This window comes from Staurois parvus, unplaced genomic scaffold (genome assembly GCF_062004578.1).
Source record: "Staurois parvus isolate SC_StPar_1 unplaced genomic scaffold, SC_StPar_1.0 ptg000113l, whole genome shotgun sequence".
In the NCBI taxonomy this organism is placed as follows: Eukaryota; Metazoa; Chordata; class Amphibia; order Anura; family Ranidae; genus Staurois; species Staurois parvus.
The window spans coordinates 1,405,667-1,427,883 of NW_028317909.1; the positions used below are offsets into that span (position 1 = coordinate 1,405,667).

Consider the following 22,217-nt stretch of genomic DNA (forward strand, 5'->3'; position numbering starts at 1 on the left):
CCAGTGAGGTGGGAGCAGGGGGTGGGGCCGAGCCATGCTGTGTGAGTCTATGGACACACACAGCCCAGCTTGCGAGAATGCCCCCATAGCAAACGGCATGCACAAGTGAAAAATCCACATGGCTGCACTCCCTTGTTCTTCAGAGCAACACTTTATTCATTCAAAAATAGCCCATAAAAGCAGCTCAAGGGTACAAAAGCACACAAGTGCTTTTGTACCCTTGCTTTTATGGACAGTTTTCGAATAAAGTGTTGCTCTGAAAAACAAAGGAGTGCAGTCATCTGAATTTTTCACTTGTGCATGTACAACGGCGAGCTGGGCTAACGCCCCTCCTGCGTTTATAAAGTGGATGTTAATTGCCGAGCTTACCTTGAGCAGTGGTAGTAGCTGTTGCTATGGGGGCACTCTGAGAAGAGAAGGAGCCTAGAGCGCCAGCGGGGGACCCCAGAAGAGGAGGTTCAGGGCTGCTCTGTGCAATACTATTGCACAAAGCAGGTAAGTATAACATGTTTTATTTTAATTAAAAAACCCCATAAGCCTTTACAATCACTTTAGGACCCCATTCACACTTTAGCATTTTTCTGCTTGTCTCCCTACACCTGAGTATGTATGATTACACCTTACTAAGTCTGACTACATAGAATCCAATTCTTCTAGTTGGAGTCTTCTAAATTGTAATTGTCTCTGTTCACACTTGTATGGTCAGTCCCCTTATACTCTATGTTCAAAACAATACATAAGCTTTGTTTTGAGCATATTCCTTTGTTTTTGGTTCCATAGACATTGATGGGAATGCCTTTAACAGTATGATATGCATGTTTTTGTAAGTATTTGTGTATTTTGTTTTTATGCCTGAAGAACGCATCTCCTCCTTTGGAACAGCTCACCTCCCCTTGCCCAGCCCAGGAAACAAACTACTCAAGTTTGATACATGTGCAAAAATGCCTAAAAAAACTGAAATGCTTTAAAATCATCAGGAATACATTCTGCTCAGGTGTAAATGCAGGCTTCATATTTATTAAGAGTGACTCAATTTTGTAACGAACAGTCTCTTTTGAAGAGGGGTACAAACCTATGTTAGATTTTAATGTAATTGAGGATTGCTGCCACTAGAATGTTGATATAATAAACTCTATGTGCTAAAAGGTATAGATAAGACTATTTAAAGTTAACTCTGATATAAAAGGTAGGCCGTTTGGCCCCATACACACTGGTATGTAGTACATGTTTTAAATCCCTCTCACAATCTGGGGCATAGGGACACACTACAGACATGTGGAGGGCAAACTCTTAACTGTAGTGTAGCTTGGCTCTTAAATCATAACCTTTGTTCTTCACAAGCCATGGAAAACAGCCCGGTACCACCAGCCTGCAGCAAATTTAAATAAGAATGCCAGGTGTATTACAGACTCTTATTTCACCCTGTATGATATCCACAAGTGTTCGAAAACTACTGAATAGTGTATATATAATCAAACCCACCAAGCTACTTTTGTTGGAAGTTTATACTGCCTGTCAATGCCTGCCTATACACTGAGCAGAAACCCCTAGTGCCTACAGACACAACATCCCTAGATCTAGTGATGGTTATCTGCTTGTCAATGGGAGTTCTGTCCCATTCAGAAATAAACAAATGTTTCACTGCGCCACAAGCTCAAGAAAAAATTCACTTAACTTGCCGGGGAGCAAGACATGCACGAAAATATATGTTCCACACCATTCACGCACCAAAATAACCAGACAATTCACCAAATAGTGCAGCACTACGAACTCAAAATCCTCAATGCACCAACACAACTCATGTGCAAATTAATGTGGTTCAAGCGTGTGGGGTGATACACGAATATTATTTATGAATGTATCCCCACTGAAAACTTTATTATTTCAGGGGTTTCTTCAGGGGTGCCCTGACAAAATGCCTAAAAATTGCCCAAAACTGTATACAAGCCAGCAGGTTGATCAAGGCTACCTTTTAGTTACACAAAACCACAGGATTTCATAGAGCATCATTACAACCTTCTAGCCGCTGGCAACGCAACAACCAATGATGTCATCAGTTGATAAGAAGGACATTGGGCACCTGCATAGCATCCTTGCTTTCCCCTTCCCTGTCCCTCTCCATCAGCACTGGGGCCATACTAGCTGAGTGAAAGAGAGAAACAACGGAATACTAGTCAGTACCAGTGTGCAAAAGTGTATTTGCTTTGGGAGAATAGATCACCTCTAACGTTCGGTGTCACACATGTGCAGATCTTGCTGTGTTCTGTAAAACTATTGATATATTTTTTTATGTTATAATGGGTGCCTAGAGATTGTGCAGAATTTTAAAGGGTGCCTAGAGATTGTGCAGAATTTTAAAGGGTGCCTAGAGATTGTGCAGAATTTTAAAGGGTGCCTTGACTAAAAAAACAAAATGTTAGAAACACTGATCTATATCTCTAAAATAATTGATCATTAAATTTCAGGTGCAAATAACAAATACAAAAACTTTCTAAAATGTTGTTGCATATATATTGCTTAAAACTCTACAGCCTCTTGCACATAGGAATCAATTAGTAAACTTTCTAAAATGTGTCCATATTCTTCTAAGTGCCCATCACCACACAACTGGTCAGGATTCAAAGTAAATTTCAAATATTATCTTCACAAAAGTAGTTGCCACTAGATCAATCCTCCACCAGCACCCGTGGAAGCCTTTCCTCACACATAGACCTCTTGCATTGCAGGAGACCAAACACAGCCTTTGAGGGCTGTATCCACTTTCAGCTGGCGTATCATTTTAAAAAGGAGGGTCATCCAGGTTATGGCTCAAGCTGCACTCTTCAGCACAAAACCATATTCCTCGTACATAAATAAATAGAGCTATCTAGTGCTCTCCATAAAATCAACATTTATCAGATAAAATAATATATTTTACTCACACAAGATAAAAAGTATGCAGGCACATCACAATAGATGCTTCTGAGAAGTCCTTTGAGGATACGTGTCAAGCAGGGCGGTCTTTGGTGATTTCATTGCGCTAGTGGGCGGAGTCATCTCTAAACTGAGTCGGGAGTAAGTTGGTTAGATTGCTGTGAATGCTGCCGCTTCTATTTTATTATTTTCTTTTATTTGGTCAAATAAATTGAGATTTTACGGAGAGCACTAAATATCTCTATTTATTTTTTTTCGAAGGAATATGGTCTTGTGCTGGAAGTGGAGAATGCTTCTTGAGCCATAACCTGGATGATCCTCCATTTAAAGTGATACACCAGCTGAAAGCAGATACAATCCTCAAAGGTGGTGTTTGATCTACTATAATGCAAGAGGTTTATTTGTGAAGGTAAGCTTCCAGTCTTTGAGCACACGGGTGCTGGTGGAGTATTAATCCCTTGGCAGCTACTTTTGTGAAGAAAATATTTGAATTGAATTTGAATCCTGACCAGTTGTGTGGTGATGGACAGGTAGCAGAATATGGATACTTTTTAGAAAGTTTGTGTATTAGTTTTTTTCACCTCAGTCACTGACATTTACTGATATATATATAATTTCAGGTATATAGATTGAAGAGCACAGAATATATATGGTGATGGGTTTTATTCGATTGTCGATATTGATGTTTGCACATTTTCATTTTTTTGATGAAAAAGGTTTTCACAGTGGGTACACATTAGTACATACTTGGCGTACCGCATCATACGCTCTTTTATTGAACCAATTTAATTGCACATGTGTTGTTTGTTGGCGCATTGTGGATTAAGAGTTCGAGGCACTGCACTATTGTGGGGTGAATTATCTAGCTTTGTCCCATTCACAATAATATCCTTGAACTAGACAGGACACATGATATAGCTTGTTGTATGAGATTTCATCAGGGAAGCCCAAATGCCTGCAAATAAACATGAGCAGAGATCTGGGATTTCAAAAACCAAATGCACATTGCTTTAAACCAGTGATGGTTACAAACAGACAAGAAACACATGTGGAAGTCATACAATTACATAGAGCTGTACTGTATAAATTTAACCAGCTGGGTGTTGGCTAAATTTATACAAAGTATGGAAGGTTAATGCATTATCCAATGAAATAGAATGATCAATAACATGGACATTATAACATGTGTAGACAATGCAAAAGGTCAATCAGAATATGGGATCATGTTAACAGCATGAGCAGAATGTGTACTACACACTTGTATCAGCTTCTGTTTGGCAACTCCTATGTACACAACGAGCGTGTTGGCCATAGGGTTCAATGAATACTTCAAACTGCTACAGAGACCTCTAATTTCCGCTTAGTTCACATGAAGATTGAAGCAGGAGGGGCAGAGATACACTTAGGTGCCCATCCACATGGACTCCATCTGCGTTCACATTTGTTACCCTGGAACAGATATCTGTATTTTTTCAATCCACTACAGAAGATGTATTTTATGAAAACTGTTGCAAAGGTATGGCTTTTGGCAACAGCAACGAGAATACACTGGGAAAACAATAAATCAATCTGGCTGCATCACACTGCAATGAAAAGTAACAATTTGTCAGATTTTTTTTGCCAGTGTACACTGCTACTACTGATATGCATTTTTTTGCATTTTGGTTACGTTGAACGATACAGTCCAGCTAAGGCTTGTGGTGTCAACAAACCCTTAAATATGAAACCTTTTTGCTGTGGGTTCCACTTCTGCTCCAGTTTTACAAAGCACGGTCATATCTGATATATTACTGCTACAAGTGAGGACACAATGAACCCTTAGAAGAGCATAAAGATACCATTACAATACACACAGCAATAGGCTGACTAAATGGAACAGCTTATGTGACTGATCAATAACCAGTGCAGAAACGTGTGTGGCAATGTGACAGAACAGAGTTAGATGCTGCAACACATGCTTTAATACTGCATGAGGACACATGGCAGTGGTAATAGTGACTGAACTACCTTTACAATACCTTTCTCCTTCTCAGAGGGATGAGTGACATTGATGTCTCAAACACTAAAATGGGTAGAAAAGGTGGGAAGGTCTCACCTTCAGCTGTGCTCGAAAGTCCATCAGCCTTAAAGTTACTCGTACTTTTCTTCCGGCGGTGTTTCTTACGGTTGGCATGCGGAGAAGGTGGTGGATCTAGTTTTGGGCTCGTAGTACTAGAGATACTGGGACTTGAACATACCGAGTCACCTAGTCCAGTGTCTGAAATACAAACACAGTAATGGCATGATCACAATAATGCTACCAACAAGACAAAAAGGAATCTAAAGAGCACTGCACACATGAAAGGGTACTGTAACTTGCCTAATAACATTTATTTTAGTCTTCAGTCTGTTAAATATACCTATGAAAGATCAGTGTCTCTCTCTCTCTCCCCTCAAAATCATTGGATTCAGGTGGTTCCAATCACTTCCATGGCCACAGGTGTATAAAATCAAGTACCTAGGAATACAGACTGCTTCTACAAACATTTGCGAAAGAATGGGTCGGTCTCAGGAGCTCAGTGAATTCAAGCGTGGTACCGTGATAAGTTGCCACCTGTGCAATAAGTCCATGCGTGAAATTTCCTTGCTACTAAATATTCCACGGTCAACTGTTAGTGGTATTATAACAAAGTGGAAGCATCTGGGAGCAACAGCAACTCAACCACGAAGTAGAAGGCCACGTAAAATAGCAGAGCGGGAGTCAGTGCATGCTGAAGCGCACACTGTGCAGAAGTTGCCAACTGTCTGCAGAGTCAATAGCTAAAGACCTCCAAACTTCATGTGGCTTTCAGATTAGCACAACAGTGCATGGAGAGCTTCATGGAATGGGTTTCCATGGCCAAGCAGCTGCATCCAAGCCTTACATCACTAAGTGCAATGCAAAGCATCGGATGTAGTGGTGTAAAGCATGCCGTCACTGGACTCTAGAGCAGTGGAGACGTGTTCTCTAGAGTGACGAATCACACTTCTCTGTCTGGCAATCCAATGGACATGTCAGGGTTTGGTGGTTGCCAGGAGAACGGTACATGCCTGACTGCAATGTGCCAAGTGTAAAGTTTGGTGGAGAGGGGATTATGGTTTGGGGTTGTTTTTCAGGGGCTGTGCTTGGCCCCTTAGTTCCAGTGAAGGAAATGTTTAAGGCAACAGCAAGACATTTAGGACAATTTCATGCTTCCAAGTTGTGGGACTAGCTTGGGGATGGCCCCTTTCTGTTCCAACATGTCTGCGCACCAGTGCACAAAGTAAGGTCCGTAAAGACATAGATGAGCGAGTTTGGGGTGGAGGAACTTGACGGTCCTGCGCAGAACCTTAACTTCAACCTGACAAAACACCTTTGGGATGAATTAGAGCATCAGTGCCTGACCTCACAAATGCGCTTCTGGAAGAATGGTCAAACATTCCCATAGATACACTCCTCAGCCTTGTGGACAGCCTTCCCAGAAGATTTGAAGCTGTTATTGCTGCAAAGGGTGGGCCAACTCAATATTGAACCCTACGGACCAAGACTGGGATGCCATTAAAGTTAATGTGCGTGTAAAGGCAGGCGGCCCAATACTTTTGGCAATATAGTGTGTGTGTGTGTGTGTGTGTGTGTGTGTGTGTGTGTGTGTGTGTGTGTGTGTGTGTGTGTGTGTGTGTGTGTGTGTGTGTGTGTGTGTGTGTGTGTGTGTGTGTGTGTGTGTGTGTGTGTGTGTGTGTGTGTGTGTGTGTGTGTGTGTGTGTGTGTGTGTGTGTGTGTGTGTGTGTGTGTGTGTGTGTGTGTGTGTGTGTGTGTGTGTGTGTGTGTGTGTGTGTGTGTGTGTATATACACACACACTTACTTTTCCTTGATCCACTGCTTATGATACAACATGAAGAAATGTAAAGGTTGACCTGTTTGCTTGTTCCAATTCAGTGAATAATTATAAAAGCAACTTGTACTGTGAAAAACATGGAGGCTATGCATAAGATACTATGCATTGCTGACCTCTCTTTTTGCATATTCATTCTAAGCAGGCAGCAAATGAAGGTAATAGGTAAGAACACCTGAACTGCTTGTCTGTTCTGGCTAAGAGTACTAAATGAACTGGATCTTCATGGCAGCTGGGTAACAATTTTTATGAGCACCCAAGAATGCAGCCTATATGTCACTTTCCATAAGGTTTCTTTTAAAGAGACACTGTTATGCCTAGTACACATGGTGAGAAAATCAGACAAAACAAAATACCACTTTCGAAGTGACCATCTGATAATCTGATCGTCAGCACACAGCTTTCGAGAGTTGATCACACAGTTCATATGAAATTATCCGAAGGGACATGCACGAAAAAATTTTCTTGTATGATACCAGAATGAACGATTTCCATTTAATCAGTACAGTATTTTTTTTAAAAAAAGTGACCAAGACTGCGCATGCTCGGAAACGAAAGAATATATTACATGATATCCGGAGTTGTATTCTGTCATAGGAGATTTTTCAAACTTTAGTAACCGCTTTGTTTTCAATATGATACTAGCATGCAAAAATAAACGGACGATCATTCGTCCGATATTCTCATCGCGTGTACGAGGCTTTAGGATACATGGATCTTAACGTCACTGTCTCTTTAAAAATATATATAGAGAGAGAGATCAATCCATATATTTAACTTGAATAACTTTGTGTCATTCCTGTTAGTCCATGGGATCAGCCTGTTTCTTTTACAAGGGAAGACGCAAAATGGACAGTAGAATAATGAAACAGCTTGTTCATTAAACAATGAGAGGCCAAAACAGAAGAATAGGAAGCAGCAGACAATATAGGAGATACAGGGAGGAGGGAATATGAAGCAGAGACTTGGTCTTTCTACACAGCGCTTCTTCCCTTTAGTTGTTTTTTTACGGATATCACTTCACACCTTCAGTCCTGTTTTATTGCCACTGTAAGAATGTGTCCCACCCTCTACCAAAATATACCCTTCTTCTGTGGGCAGCAGCTTCAGACAGCTCCGTGTTTGTGATGAACAAGAATAAAATAAAATCCCCATAAATATCAGCAGGGAAATGAACCCTCACTGCCGTCACTGGCCTGCTCTCAAGGACACACATAACTTATTGTACAATCATTTAGTTTCAGGGAAAGTTGGAGATGTGGCAACTTATCTCCGATGACAGAATACCACATGCCTGGCAGTCCACAAATACCATATGCTGTATTCCATTCTGGGCTGGCAAATAACCCAATTATGAAACGACTTGCAATTCAAATCTCCAAAACTCCACTTTTAACCACTTGTAGGCATCTTCTGGTCAAGCGAGAATATTCTGCATTGTACCCGACTCCGAAGACACCTGCTGATTGGCTCTAATTTTCCAGTTCGCTCTTCAGACAAGTGCACAAAAACCATTTTGTTCAGTTGTCTGAAGCTGAAAAACAGTGCAGTACTATACTTGCTATTTTACTACCAGTCTGCAATTATTTTTGTCCACAAAACCAGTCAATGGCAAAAAAGTCCATCAAATGAGATGAAAAACTGCCCCGTCCATAGCTACCAAAAACAGCAGAAAATTGTCACAATAACTGCTAAAAAGAACTGCTAGAAACCTGCTGAATCTGTGCTGGATGCTAAAAACCATCACTTATAGCAATGGAAAGATGTTTCTTTACTTTCAGTCAGTATAAAAGAATAAATATTATCATGTCACTCTTACAAAGATTTCCCAACCTTTCCCCATTACTTTCCCATCACTTTCTGCCTCGGTGACAATTTCACAGCAAAACAGAAGGAACCTTCCAAGGTTAGCCATAGACACCCAAAAACTTCTCTCATGGTGGACAGGCAGACATCTGCGTCTCATTTGCTGCACTAGAACCTGCTGGGGTTAATAGTGCGTCTCTATGGAATGATGTGGCATACACATACTCAATACCTTCCTTCCTTACTTCTCATTAAGAAGAGGAAACCTTGCAGGCTATACTGAAACTCTCCAGCAATCGTGGTGCCCCTGACATTGGAAGTGCTCATTACTATCTTCTAGTGGTACTGCCAAACAGCTCAGGAAATTACAGGTGAATATGGATATTTACTAGAAACCTGCAAATGTGTATTCTGTAAGTGCTGACCTCTTTAACTAGCAGTGTCAGAATTACACTAGACACAACCAGATTACCAACGGCTTAGTGTCCACATTCCTCTGTGCCAACTCTTCCAGTAGTTTCCGCATGCTTAAAAAAATGGAAAATGTTATCATACAAATCCTTCCACAGCTCTGCCCAACTTACATCACCAACTAACTGTCCTCTTTGCTCCTCCAAAGATCCTCCTGCTCCCTAGCTGCCTCACCACACTTTCCCATGCTTGCCAACAAGCATTCTCCAGGGCCTCTCATATCCTCTGTCCTTTATCTGAATCTGTCTATCTTCTACTCTTGTCTGCAATGCCTGAAAACTCATCACTTTAGGGAAGCCTATCCTGCTTCAAGCTAACAACTGAACATTTACTTTTTTCCCCATCAGCTCACATATTGGGGTTGATTTACGAAAACCGGTGCACTCAGAATATGGTGCAGCTGTGCATGGTAGCCAATCAGCTTCTAACTTCAGTTTGCTCAATTAAGCTTTGACAAAAAAACATGGAAGCGTTTGGACGCTCTCTCTATTTTTATATATATATTGGTTACATCTTTTCTGTAAATATTTTTATTGCACCATTTTGACCTTTTTAGTAATAAATCCTATTTTCTGAAAAGTGTTGAACTGTTTCTAAAGCTCTTTAATGCAAACTAAGAATCCCTATCTCTGAAGAGTGCTACTGTGTGTTTTAAAATCTCTGGATACATCTGTCTGTGGTGACAGTGTGTATACAGACGCTTATTAAAACATCATAGTGTTACTGCTGAGATTTGTGAGTTTCCTCCTTCTCTGTAAAAAGGTGGTGGTGGTGGCAGTGTGAAAGGTTAATTGCGTAATTAACCTGACCCAGTAACAATCGCTCTCAGGTGGCTGGCACATAGATTGTGGTCTGGAAAATCTCTGTGCATGGTGAAGCTGAGAGTTGCATTGTTACACAAGTGGCAGCGCGGTTTTAGATTGGCTAGTCCTTCGGTCACAAGTCGGTGAAAAGGGCTGGGGGTCTGACGCCGTGCCTGTCACAGACTGGTTTCCATGCAGAGCTGCACCAGATTTTGCTCATCTTAATCTGTACTGCAACTGTACTGTTTCCCTTTATATTGTAAAGAGCTGTGAAAAGTGTTGGAGCTATACAATTCCTGTTTTGAAATAATAAAAAATGGTCATATCAGTTCAAGACGACATCTTATAAAATTACTTAAAGTGATATTACAGAGTTAAAAAAAATAACAAACATGTTGCACTTACCTGCTCTGTGCAGTGGTTTTGCACAGAGCAGCTCCAATACTCCTCTTCCTGGGTTCCCTGACAGCACTTCTGGACCCTCCCCTCCTGTCCAGTGCCCCCAGAGCAAGCAGCTTCCTATAGGGGCACCCAAGGAGGCTCGCTCCCGAGCTGCTGCTCTGCATGTCCATTCACATACAGAGCCGCGGTTCGGCCCTGCCCCCCTCCTCATTGGCTCACTGGCTGCGATTATCAGCAATGGGTTGCATAGAACGCATGAAGATGAAAAAAACCTTGAGACTTTACAACCACTTTAATGAGTCCACATGTGAAAGGGGTACGAGATGAATGTTGCCTGACCTCAACATATTTAGGATCAAGGTTGCCCATAGACATGAGATAATGGTCAAATAAGGAAGAGGGTCAGCATGACAGGTCAGCGGTTAGCACTTGCAGAATCATAATTCAGAAAAATGGCCTTTGGTGCTTTATACGAAGGATCACTCTGTGCATATTTGCATAACAGACGCTCAGTTACTACCTATACCACACTAGTCTATGGACTTTAAATAAAAAGACAAAATCAAGATTTCAAATTGGTTGTTTAGTGCTGAATGAACCACAATAAAAGAAATGTAAGTCTGTAATTTACTACTTCATTTTGCGATTGCTATATAGTGTTTGTGTTACGAGAATAGAGGAAACCCAGTATGCCCAGTATAGGCTAACCCTTTACTCACACAAGTATTTTAACTTTCTGCTTTCCTCTTTATTCTACATTTATCTTCCACAATGATTGAACTACAATGTCCACTATGTTATCCTTTGTTGTTTGGTATTGGATGCCCTTTGACAAAATTCTCTACCACCCTGTGAGAAACCTGAGAGCGCTATTTTAGATTCCCTACAGGTGACCATGGGGACAGACAGAGCACTTATTGTGCAATTATTAGAAGGTATACGCTCTCTGAACCATCTTGCACAATGCACATGGGACCTCTGACTGCCCATAGGTTGCAGGTGCTCTGGTGGTTAAGGGGTTATTACACCTAGGAATCATTTCAATGCCTGGAGTTGGTTGAGAGCTTCACTGCTCTACTGACAAATCATACAAGACAGCTAATTTTACAAGTCAGGTAGCAGATACCACACAGCCGGCAAAAAGCGGGCAGAAGCTGACATCAGACCCTCTAACTCCTTCCTCCTCCCCCCAATACCCCTCCCAGACCTCACTCTGACATTCTTTCCCTTTACCAGCACCTCCTGTTTTGTGGTCCTTCACATAAAGTAATTTATCTAATTAGGAAACGTTCAGAGCGGCTTTCAAAGGCTGAAGCCACAGGGAAACATAGGCTGCTTAAAAAAATAAGATCCTTTTACTCTGCCCCCCATGCATGCCGTTAATTGAACGCTAGGAGGGGGGAAGAGAGCATTGAAATCAGAAAATAAAATGAAGACCCAATGTGTGTTATTTTGTCTTGGACAAAAAGCAGGGACAATAAGCAGCATATTCACTAGCAAAGAAGAACATTTAAATCCCAAAGATAGAGAAGAACAAGACGAAACAAGAGAGAAAAACTTGTGTCTACAGCCCTGCTGATATCACACACACATTAACACAGAGCTTTTAAATTCGGAACCTTTTAATAAAAGGGAAGAGAGAAAGTTTAAATTAAAAGGATCTTTCTTGTTTGAAGTAAATGACAAAAATAGGAAATAAAAAAACCTATAAGTATGAAACGATGAGCCAGAAAGTGGGGGGGCCGAGACACTGAATTCACAGTCTGAAGGAGGAGGGAAGGGTGGGGGGGCACTTTGGGGGGAAAAAAAAAAAGTTTTATTACAAGGGAATATCAGAAGCATTTATCATTTTTCTCGCATTGCCAAGTACCTGATTATTCCTCATTTCCCTTTTTGTCATGTTCCTGATGAGTTTTTTACGCTGGTGCAGTTAACTGCTTGCTGGTTTACTATAAACATGAAATCTGCTTTTGGGGGGCTAATGTTGAAGCTTTAGCAACCATTAGAGACAGGTCCATATACCCACTAAGGAGGATTTCCCACAAAGCTGGAAGACATCAGGCTGTCTGCCTCAAATATAAAATACAGGTCACTCACGGGACTTGTATTCCACAAGATCAGGGAATCATACACCCACAAAAACTGGATAGCCAAGAGGTTCTTTTCTAGCTTAAAGGAAAAAAGATACTAAGCAAGTGGTCAAGTATAGATCATTTGTTCCGAACATACATAGCACGTACAACCTATCACTTACCACCTCTCACCTTTAAGGTCATGATGAATGGCTTGGTTCTCTCTTGTTCAGCCCATGGGCTTAGTGAGAGAAAATCAATTGAATCCCCCATACACGCCAACAGGAATCTCCACGGCCATTTTTTGTATTTATATACGCTATTGTGCACAATAGCATTACCTGTGACTGCAACTGAGAGGGTGCAGTCATTGTTCAGCTGGAAAATTTCCTCCCAGGTCAGTTGTTTTTTAAATCGACTTTTGTCAAGCTGGATGATGCTTGTAGGGCCACCCACAGCTCAAATTTTGCTTTATGCAGCAGGTATAGGCTGATATTTGAACCATCTATGGGGGCCTTTATGGTACCATCACCTGGATCAATTGGTCTGTCATGGACTACTGGTAGCTCTATTGCTGCAAGAATGTAGTGTACTTGCTTCTTCATATTCATTACACCTAGGTCAGTCTGCATAGTAATGTGTGGCTAAACTCTACTGCATGATCCCATCCTCTGGAGGCCAGAAAAGTAAAGGCAAAACCTAAATCTAATGTAAATCACATTTTAAGCTTAATCTATCTAGCCCTGTAAAGAAAAAAAAATCACTATACTTACCTGTTCTGCAGCCGCTCCAGTCCAGTCCAGTCTCCAGCAGCACCCTGTGTGTAGGAGAAAGCCGAAAACACCTGGGAAGTGACGTCACCCATAGAGTTACAATGGGGCTTCCATTGTCGGCTCCCTCTCCCACACACTGAAGCTGCCTATGACAGCTCAGCATGGGACCAGACTCATATTTGAACCATCCATGGGGGCTTTTATGGTACCATCACCTGGATCAATTGGTCTGTCATGGACTGCAAGCAGCTCTATTGCTGCAAGAATGTAGTATACTGCTTGCTTCTTCATATTCACCATACCTAGGTCAGTCTGCATAGTAATGTATGGCCAAACTCTACTGCATGATCCCATTCTCTAGAGGCCAGAAATTTTTTTTTTTTAAAGAGGAAGTAAAGGCAAAACCTTACTTACCTGTTCTGCAGGCGCTCTGGTCCAGTCTCCAGCAGCACCCTCTGTGTGCAGGACAAAGTGGACAACGCCTGGGAAGTGACGTCACCCATAGAGTTACAATGGGGCTTCCATTGTTGGCTGCCTCTCCTACACACTGAAGCCACCGCTGACAGCTCAGCGTGGGACCAGACCAGTGCGGCTGCAGAACAGGTAAATATAGTGATTTTTTTCTTTATAGGGCTAGACAGACTAGGCTTAGAATGTAGCTCAGAGCAGGTTTAGAGTTAGTTAGGTTTTGCCTTTACTTCCACTTTAAAGCTCAACTTAACTTTCAGTTTATATCAGCTAAATACATTCCAGGTGCATCAAAATAAAAAGTATGCACAAGTCTTACAGTTTATTTTCCTTAAAAAGCAGCCATAGTCTTTGTAATAAATCCTGTACCCTACCAGCAAGCTGCAGAGAAGAAGCAGTGGCCTCTCTTCAGAGTTCCAACAAGTACCCTGAAGAGTCAGAGCTTTCCAATTCAATCAGCAGAGAAAGTGTCAGACCTCTGAAGAGACACCTCTGCTTCCACAGAGAAAGCAAGTTCCTTTACTGCACTTGCTGGCATGGGACAAGCTTTTCTACTCTGTGACTGCTTTCTGAAGAACACAAGCTGTAGGCTGGGCAGAGATCGATTATTTTTTTCTGTTCAGCCAGCGGGCCGAGCAAAAAAAACAAAACAAAAGCGTTTCTCCATCCAAGCAATGGAGTAGGATAGAGGAATCTCCCCCGAGATACAGCATTCTGACGGAGAGGACTCTCCACTGCCAGAGTACACTGATCAGCAGCTCCCATCTTGTATCCTCCATATGTCCATAAAAGGAATTTCCTGTTTGCACACAGTTCAGTCAGCTGAGACAAGGAGGCAGGAAAGGACATTGGGAAATGTTCCTGTTTGCACACAGTACAGGCCAGATAATGAAAGCATGAGCAGAAGTGCACACTGGGAAATGTAGGAATTTACTGTAGAAAAATGGCTGTGTCCAAAAATATTGCTTTAAAAAAAGCTTGAGTATCAAAAAAGCTTATAAATGCTGGATAGGCATGTTTTTCAGCGTTACAGCATTTTTACAGCTGAAAACCTCATTTTCCTTTTCAAAAGCAGCAACTGTAAAAATGTCCAGTGTGCATTAGGCCTTAAAGGATAAGTGCACTTTTTAAATAAAATTTTACACCCATATTCAGGGTGCAACATGTTACATATGCACTAGACACCTATCCACAGAATCCCCCCCCCCCCCCCCCAAATCCCCACTTTGACATCGACTGTCAGCTTGTAGTTCTGTTAAGCGCTCTGGTAGTCCACTGATTCTTCCGGTCAGAGTGTGACTGGCTGCCTGTATAGGCGGTAAGGGCAGACAGACACACAGACAGTCTGCAGGAGCATGGCATTACACCCACGATCTGCTGATTGTGGATGCAATGCTTTACAGACTCCTAACAAAAAATAATAAATGCATATTTTCTTAGTGTGAATATTTGTGATAGTTTCACTTTAAAAGAACTATTCTTATTGTCCTTAGCAACCAGATTCTATCTTATATTTCCAGTGCAGAATTGACGAATAAAAACACAATCTGCTTAGTTAGTAAGAGCACCAAGAACAGTTTCTCTTTAAAATACATTCAATTTTTAGGCCTAGTATTACATCCCTAACAAGTAATGAAACTCAAATTTTGCCCTATGACAAGCTCGAAAGTTCAGGTTCCATCAGAAACTTCAACCTAGTATAATTTCAAGATGGATCAATAGTAAAAAGGATAAGACAAGTATAACTGTGCCTTCAGTCTTCAATGTCACCTTGAAACTGATCATTTAGAAACATACATGGACATGCGGTTACTAGCCGAATTCTGTAAAAGGAGGTATGCTCCCCATATATAGCCCCAATAGAGAGGACCCTAATTCTTTCCTGAGCTCACTGCTGTGGAATTAACAGGAGAGAAGGTTACCGTTCCTTTAAAGGTTCCTGATCTAGATGAATAAAAACACATACAGCCGTTTTCTGGGCTCTCTGCAGACTGTATTGTTCCTCTGTGACAATGCTCACAAATAGCGTCTCTCACAGGAGACATCTTCAAACCCTCCCCCCTCCCTTGAACGTATGGCTGTCTTTTTTTGGCTGCACGAATCCTTGTTATTATTTCTTGCGCCTCTGAAGACATCTCTCTTCTCGCTTTCCCTCTGTTCCGTTTCCCCCGTCACAAGATTGTCACTCGGAGGAATCTTTCTCTTTCTAGTGCCTTTCTCTTGGAAGAAGCTTAAAGCCTCGTCCCCGACAGTCACTTCAATGGGGTTACGGCCACGTTCCTACCTCTGCTGTCTGCATCACCTGAATTCCCGAATAAATCTTTGCTCCGGAACCAGACTATCTTTGCAAATTACAACTGAATGTCGCTATCTTCTACTAACAACCTCAATGCCAGATATTTAAAGGGAACAATAGCGGAAGAGGGCAAATTATTCATACATACAATATGTAAAGATATAATCATCTCAGTAACATCTGTCATTCTCTGCCTTGAATAGCATTAAACGGCAGTTTTTTCCCCCTGAAGGTTAGTTGCGCTGCTATATATTCTGTATTAATGGATACCTATAATCAGGGCTGGACCTGGACTGAAAAGCTGCCTTCATCTTTAAAGCACGGCAGTACATATCAATGACTACAAACTTTACTCAATGCAATCAATGTTGGTCATTGAGTACGTATCAACAGGGATTATTTATTGGAACCACTTTCTTCTTAGCACATTATTAGCAAAACAGGGTGCAGGTTGGGTACAGACAATGGCCAACATGGTAACAATTTAAAAACACTTTAGAACAGTGTCTGTCAAAACGTGAAATGTGCAAAAAATGGACCATGGCTGTAAAGAAGCTTTATGTACAAGACAATACTTTAGTGGCCGGTACTATAGGAGGGTTGTTAATTTAACTATCAGACAGGATGAACAAGCCTATACTGGCCCTTATCCATCATGCTAAAAGCTAGCTTCATAGACCAGGAACAGTCCACTGCTGGTCTGTGGGGGAGCACCATTTTCGGGAGGATTGAAGGATCAGGTAAGTATAAGTTTTCTGCTCGCCCCTAGACAAAACAAGCAGTTGACCCGTGCAATGTGGGCTTTAAAAGTATGTCTAAAGCTAAATTTTTTTTAAAATTAGTTTTCAATACAGTAGGGAATGGTTACAAACTCTGCATTCTGCTGCCCGTGTCCCAATGGAGCTGGTCAGCATGGCTTAAGAAGTAATAAGCAGCCTATCCTTTCTGTTTAGGACCTCAATAGGAAGTATTAGAAAATATGTGAATAAAAATCAGTTTACATATATGGATTCTCATGTACGGTGGATAGTTGGAATGGAGATACATGTACATGTGAGTTTGTGGTAGAGGATCCAGCCAGCATTTATATGTGGCATTCAGCACAGCTAAAGGAGCGCTGTGGCAAATGTGGTCATTTTCAACTGAACAGGTAGAACCAGGACTCTACAGGTTGTGATGCTGGTATGTTACCAAAGTTTGGAAAACAATGAAGTAGCTTGACAGAAGTAGATCAGCACACTGAACCATGGCCAGTTGGTTAGTCATGATCTGCATATACCGTCCCCTCCATGCAACAAATGGTATTTTTAAGCACCAGCAGCTACTTGTGCTGCACAAATAGGTGACTGTGCTGCATCCTAGGAATGAAGGCTGTGGGAACAGGAGAGAATATTCCTCGAAGAAGCTTTTCTTTTTCCTGCAAATGGTTCTTCAGCATGGATTAAATGCCTTAATATGGGGTACTGTTCCATGCACGGTTTCAGAACAGTAGTGATTAAAGACTCAGATTTATGCTTTTAAAGATGTTTTGAGTATAAAAACTAATTTGTTTTATTTAACTTCTTTAAAATGAACTGAAAAGAAAAAACTATCATGTTAAAGGCTCTCAGGGCATAGGCTGCTGGGTGTCCACCGGCACCCCAAACCATGAGAGGAATCCTGTCTTTATGTGGGTATGCTTGTTATACAGCCCCTTTGGTATCCATGAGGCAATGTGTGGGCACAGATATAGATCTTGGACATCTGTGGCCAACATTTGTAATAGGATATGTTAATGTTCCTCTGAAGAAAATGATGCTGACCCTGGAAATGTGTCAGGAACTGAAAACATCCATTGATGCATTGATTTTAAAGCTGGCCATAGAGGAGTAGTTTTTTATTTCGTTCAGCCAGGGGGCTGGCGATCGCCATAATTTTGGCAATTCAGGTTTCCTTAAAAAAACTTTCTGTGAAAAAGGAAAGTAGATTCTGTTAAAGGCAAGTACAGGCCAGTTGTGAGAATACATAAGGTGAATGTGTGTGTGTACAGTAGGGGTGTATGATATTCAATTCTCCTGATCTTGCCTTCAGTAAATTCAGAATATATTATGAAAATGTTAGTCTGTGCAAAGTACTTACCGCTACTGATAGCAGAGTTCGCTAGGACAGCACCTTCACTCCATTGATCAGCACTAGACACAGAGTATGACCGCTGGTGCATTCCATCTAGTCGACTGAAAGAACCTAGGCTAATGCCACTAGGACCACTGGCCATCTGGGTAACAGACGTACTGCTCGTCACATTTCCTGTAATGCAGATTATAGAAGATCAGGATAACTGTTGCAAAGCTCAATGGCTGCACAGGAATTTCAAACCTGTGTTTAAACCTACTAGAACAATGTATAGTAGCAAGTTTTCTGAGTTCAGCATTGCCAAGCCCAGATTTGTGAAAAAAAAACTTTAGCGGGTGTTGTTGGCAATCCCTTGTTTCATCATTGTATTACATTTTTGTTAAGTAAATGTTCAGGTAACAAATCTAGTAAAAATATTCATATTAGCTAAACGTAAAAAAAAAAAGTTTCAACACACAAATCTGTGTCCACAGGGAATGGCACAACAGAAGTAGCTTAGTGGGAAGAAAATTAAATCTAGTTCTGAGTCTCACAAAGCTCACCTACTGCCCATACTTTTAAATTATCAGCTGATAAAAGGCCGCATTTCTGTTGAGCAGTACACTGGATTTCTTGCAACTCTATTAGAAGAGTGAGAAAAACAGCACTGAAACCATGTACACCCGTATGTATGGTTTTAAGAGACATTGCCAACATACAGTATTACCAGACTGCACTGTCTGATACGTCTGCTTTTAATCTATTCAAACAAGCAGCACAGGTGAAAGATGACAAAGCCATCAGCTCTCATTGAACTAAATGAAATATGTGAGCATAGTTCACATTGATGACTGTGAAAGATAATTCCAAAACAAGGGTGAGCAGCAGGGCTCATCTGTCAGGTGTAAGCATTCGGGCGGCAGAACTGCTGCCCGATTGCTTCCACACATCCCACAGTGCCAGCTGTCGTCCCCTGCCCGCTATCCAGCTATAAGTCCTGGGCTCTGCTTGCCCATCTGCTGGTCCGGGACCAGTCAGTGGGTACTGGCAGTATGTTGGGATGCGGGTATGGAGGGGGAGGGGTTAAGTAAAACATTTTTTTAAAAAAAATGTAAGTTACACCCAAGCATATAACCCCCCCCCCCATTTTCATGGCCCCCACCCCTACATATGTATGCACGCACAAAAGTAAAAGCACGTGCTGGGACACCCACACATGAAAACGTCGATTGCGATACACGTTACATATCGCCGCGCATGCCAGAATGAAAGCAATAATTCTAGCACCAGACCTCCTCCGTAACACTAAACTTATCACCTATAAGAGGCTTTAAAAGCGTAACCTATAGAAAATATAAGGTACTAAAGTTTGTTGCCGTTTCACGAGCGCATGCAAATTTAAGGTTTGACATGTTGGATATCTATTTATTTGATGCAACCTCATGTTTTATATTTTACAAAAAATTGGATAATTTATTGCTTTTTGTGCCCTAAAATTAACGTAAGTGTATTTTTTACTGAAATTTTGCGTTTCCTAGACCTTTCTGATAATATCGTGTGGCATTACAAATTGGAACAATTTTATTCTCTAGGGTCTCTGATTTCAGAAAATATATCATGCTTTGGAGTTTTGTGTGATCGTCAGGCCTTAACTGATTTTTTAAACATGTGCAAAAAACACAACAATGGGTCTGGCATTGCACTGCATGGTCTTTCCCCTCCCTTCTTGTCCCCGGTTGTGGTGCTGGAAACAGGCAGGAGGGGAGGAGGAGATAAACAGAGCAAAATATTAAACGTTTAAGTCACCTTTAGTTTTTAAAAGCACCAGACATTCCATAAAGCACCTCAGATTTAAAAACAGTTTTGGTTAAAATTTATTTTTTTGTATTAGGACAAGTAGATTGTCATGAGGGCCAAGTAGATTGGGACACCGATTTAGTCCCCGGACAAGTATTTTTTTCAAAAATTTCCACACCCCTGAAAATGGCACACTCTATCTTTTCCATTAGTTCTATCATTGTTCTGAGTATATTAGTAAATTTGTATACATACTAATTTATATGGTTCTGGCATATTCTGTAGGTCTGTATAGAAAGTATAGAACTGGTTTCATCGCATGTCCCTATATAGACATACTAGACCAGATTGGTAAGAAACAAATGTTCTACCTGTTCTTGGATTATAGGTAATAAAGCACAAACCTAAAAGCTTCACATTTACGTCGAGACCGCCTGTGCTTGGAGTTTTGAAATTTTGGCATGACATCGGTGGCGTAAAATAATTATAGTCCAGTATGCACCGAATACTGGATTTGTATGTTTGTTGAATAGGGAATGTCAGGAGTCTGATTTCTTCTAACAACCAGATGCGTGTATGGAATATTTTATTAAAGGGCCAGTTTACACCAAAACGTGCTTTGGGAAAGGTGCATTTCCCACATTGAAGGTGAACGTGCTGCCCTGGCAAGAGTGTGAGGGTGTGAAAGAATTGTTCATGGCACCCCAAAGGTGCTGTATTTGCTGTCACCAAATTGCGTGGTACCACAGGAAAATGCAATTGGGTGCAGTGCAGTGCATTGTGAAAAAGTAGTGCTTGCAAGACTTTGGGGTTGATTTACTAAAGGCAAATAGACTGTGCACTTTACAAAGTGCAATTACACTCTGCAAGTGCAGTTGCTCTGGAGCTAAGTAAAGGAGGTAAGGCTTCCCTTTGCCAAGAATATCCAATCACATGCAAGGAATATAAAAAAAAACAGCATTTTTGTTTGCACATGATTGGATGATGGAAGTCAGCAGAGCTTCTGCTCATTTCCCAATCTGGAGTATCTGCACTTGCAGAGTGTAATTGCACTTTGCATAGTGCACAGTTTAATTGTCTTTAGTAAATAAACCCCTTTTACTGTGTACTAGTGCATTCTGCAGCCCATTTAAATGTGCGTTTTGGTAAAGAGAAGTATGGCCAAAGGTTTTATGGCCATACTTCTTTTGTGGGTAACAGGAATGCACTTTTGTTCTCCTGTGAACCAGAGTCAGCCTATAGCAGGTTATTGCCAATAGTCAGCTGACATAGCAGAGCTGCTCCAGGGTCTACAAGGATCCCGGGATCCACCCATCTGCATGACTGACAGCTGGCTCCGGCTCTCAGTGCACAGCTCAGAGTCAAAGCCAGCTTTGTCTGCCCCCTCTCCAGCCCAGAGCTCCAGTAAACACTGGACGAGCAGGGTGGAGAGTGGTGACTGACAGTAGCTGCTCCTTGCTCTAATCAGGCCAAGAACAGAGCCATCAGTGGTCATGTGATTGCTCAGTTGCTCAATTTACATGCTTAGAGCCGATGTGGGACAGCAGCATCATCATACAAATGCTGCAGCACAGAGCCAAGTATGGATGTTTATTTCTTTTTCTAAACCCCAAACGTCTTCTTTAAGAAAAATAGATGACAGCTGAGAACAAAAAGGATGACAGATAAAGTTTGAAGAGGACAGAAATTTAGGAAGATGAAAAGGTGATCGTAGGTCAGCGAAAGTTGCAGACAAAGAAAGCCTGAAGAAGCTCACCCGATTAACAAGGAAAACGGCATTGAAAAAACTCATCTCCTAAAAATGTCACAACTGTGCATCGTGTTGCAAACAAATGGCCATGTACTGCTTCATCCACTGTGGTGTGTAGAAAACCCATTCATTAAGAATTGGCTGCCTTAATGCAACACACATCAATGAATATTGTAGTATACATTAATGCACCACAACAGAAAGCTTAAGTATGAACTGGTCCTCAGTCATCGGCCTTGCACAAGTATGCACATCAGAAGTCCTGACTTTCCCCTGACTTCATTAACAACATACTTTTTTGAAGGTCAGTGACTAAGTACTGAGCCAAAGCCAGGCAATTAGCATTTTTAGAAGGAACTTGGCAATGAAAGACTCTTGTTTCTTTAAGTATAGCTTTCCGTTATTACTAAACAAACAAAACTAAACAAAACAAAAAAAAAAACCCCATAAAGCACAAATTCAGACATGGCAGATCTACCATAGCTATAGCGAATCCTTCATTACTCTGCTATAAACCTCTTGGATATACACAGGCCTATTTAACTCTGCAGATTTTTTTTCTTTGTTCCCTGCCTCTTTTTTATTATTATTATTCTCACATTTATTTGCTCCCACCACAGCAAGAGCAGCGTCAGTTGGCGCCTGTCGGCTGCGAGAGGCGTCCTGATAAACAGCCTCTGCAGGA

General features: G+C 41.4%; 1 protein-coding gene across 4 annotated transcripts in view; it reads right to left on the minus strand.

Moving 5' to 3' along the window:
• The window catches only part of AGAP1 (ArfGAP with GTPase domain, ankyrin repeat and PH domain 1), a 334,749-nt gene that overhangs the window by 94,837 nt on the left and 217,695 nt on the right, over positions 1-22,217 (minus strand). For all 4 annotated transcript variants that reach the window (XM_089671672.1, XM_089671674.1, XM_089671671.1 and 1 more), the window contains 2 exons: positions 18,013-18,180; positions 5,009-5,170 (listed from right to left, as the gene is read on the minus strand). In XM_089671672.1, the coding sequence (XP_089527798.1) occupies positions 5,009-5,170; positions 18,013-18,180 (330 nt within the window). The remainder of the gene's footprint in view (positions 1-5,008; positions 5,171-18,012; positions 18,181-22,217) is intronic.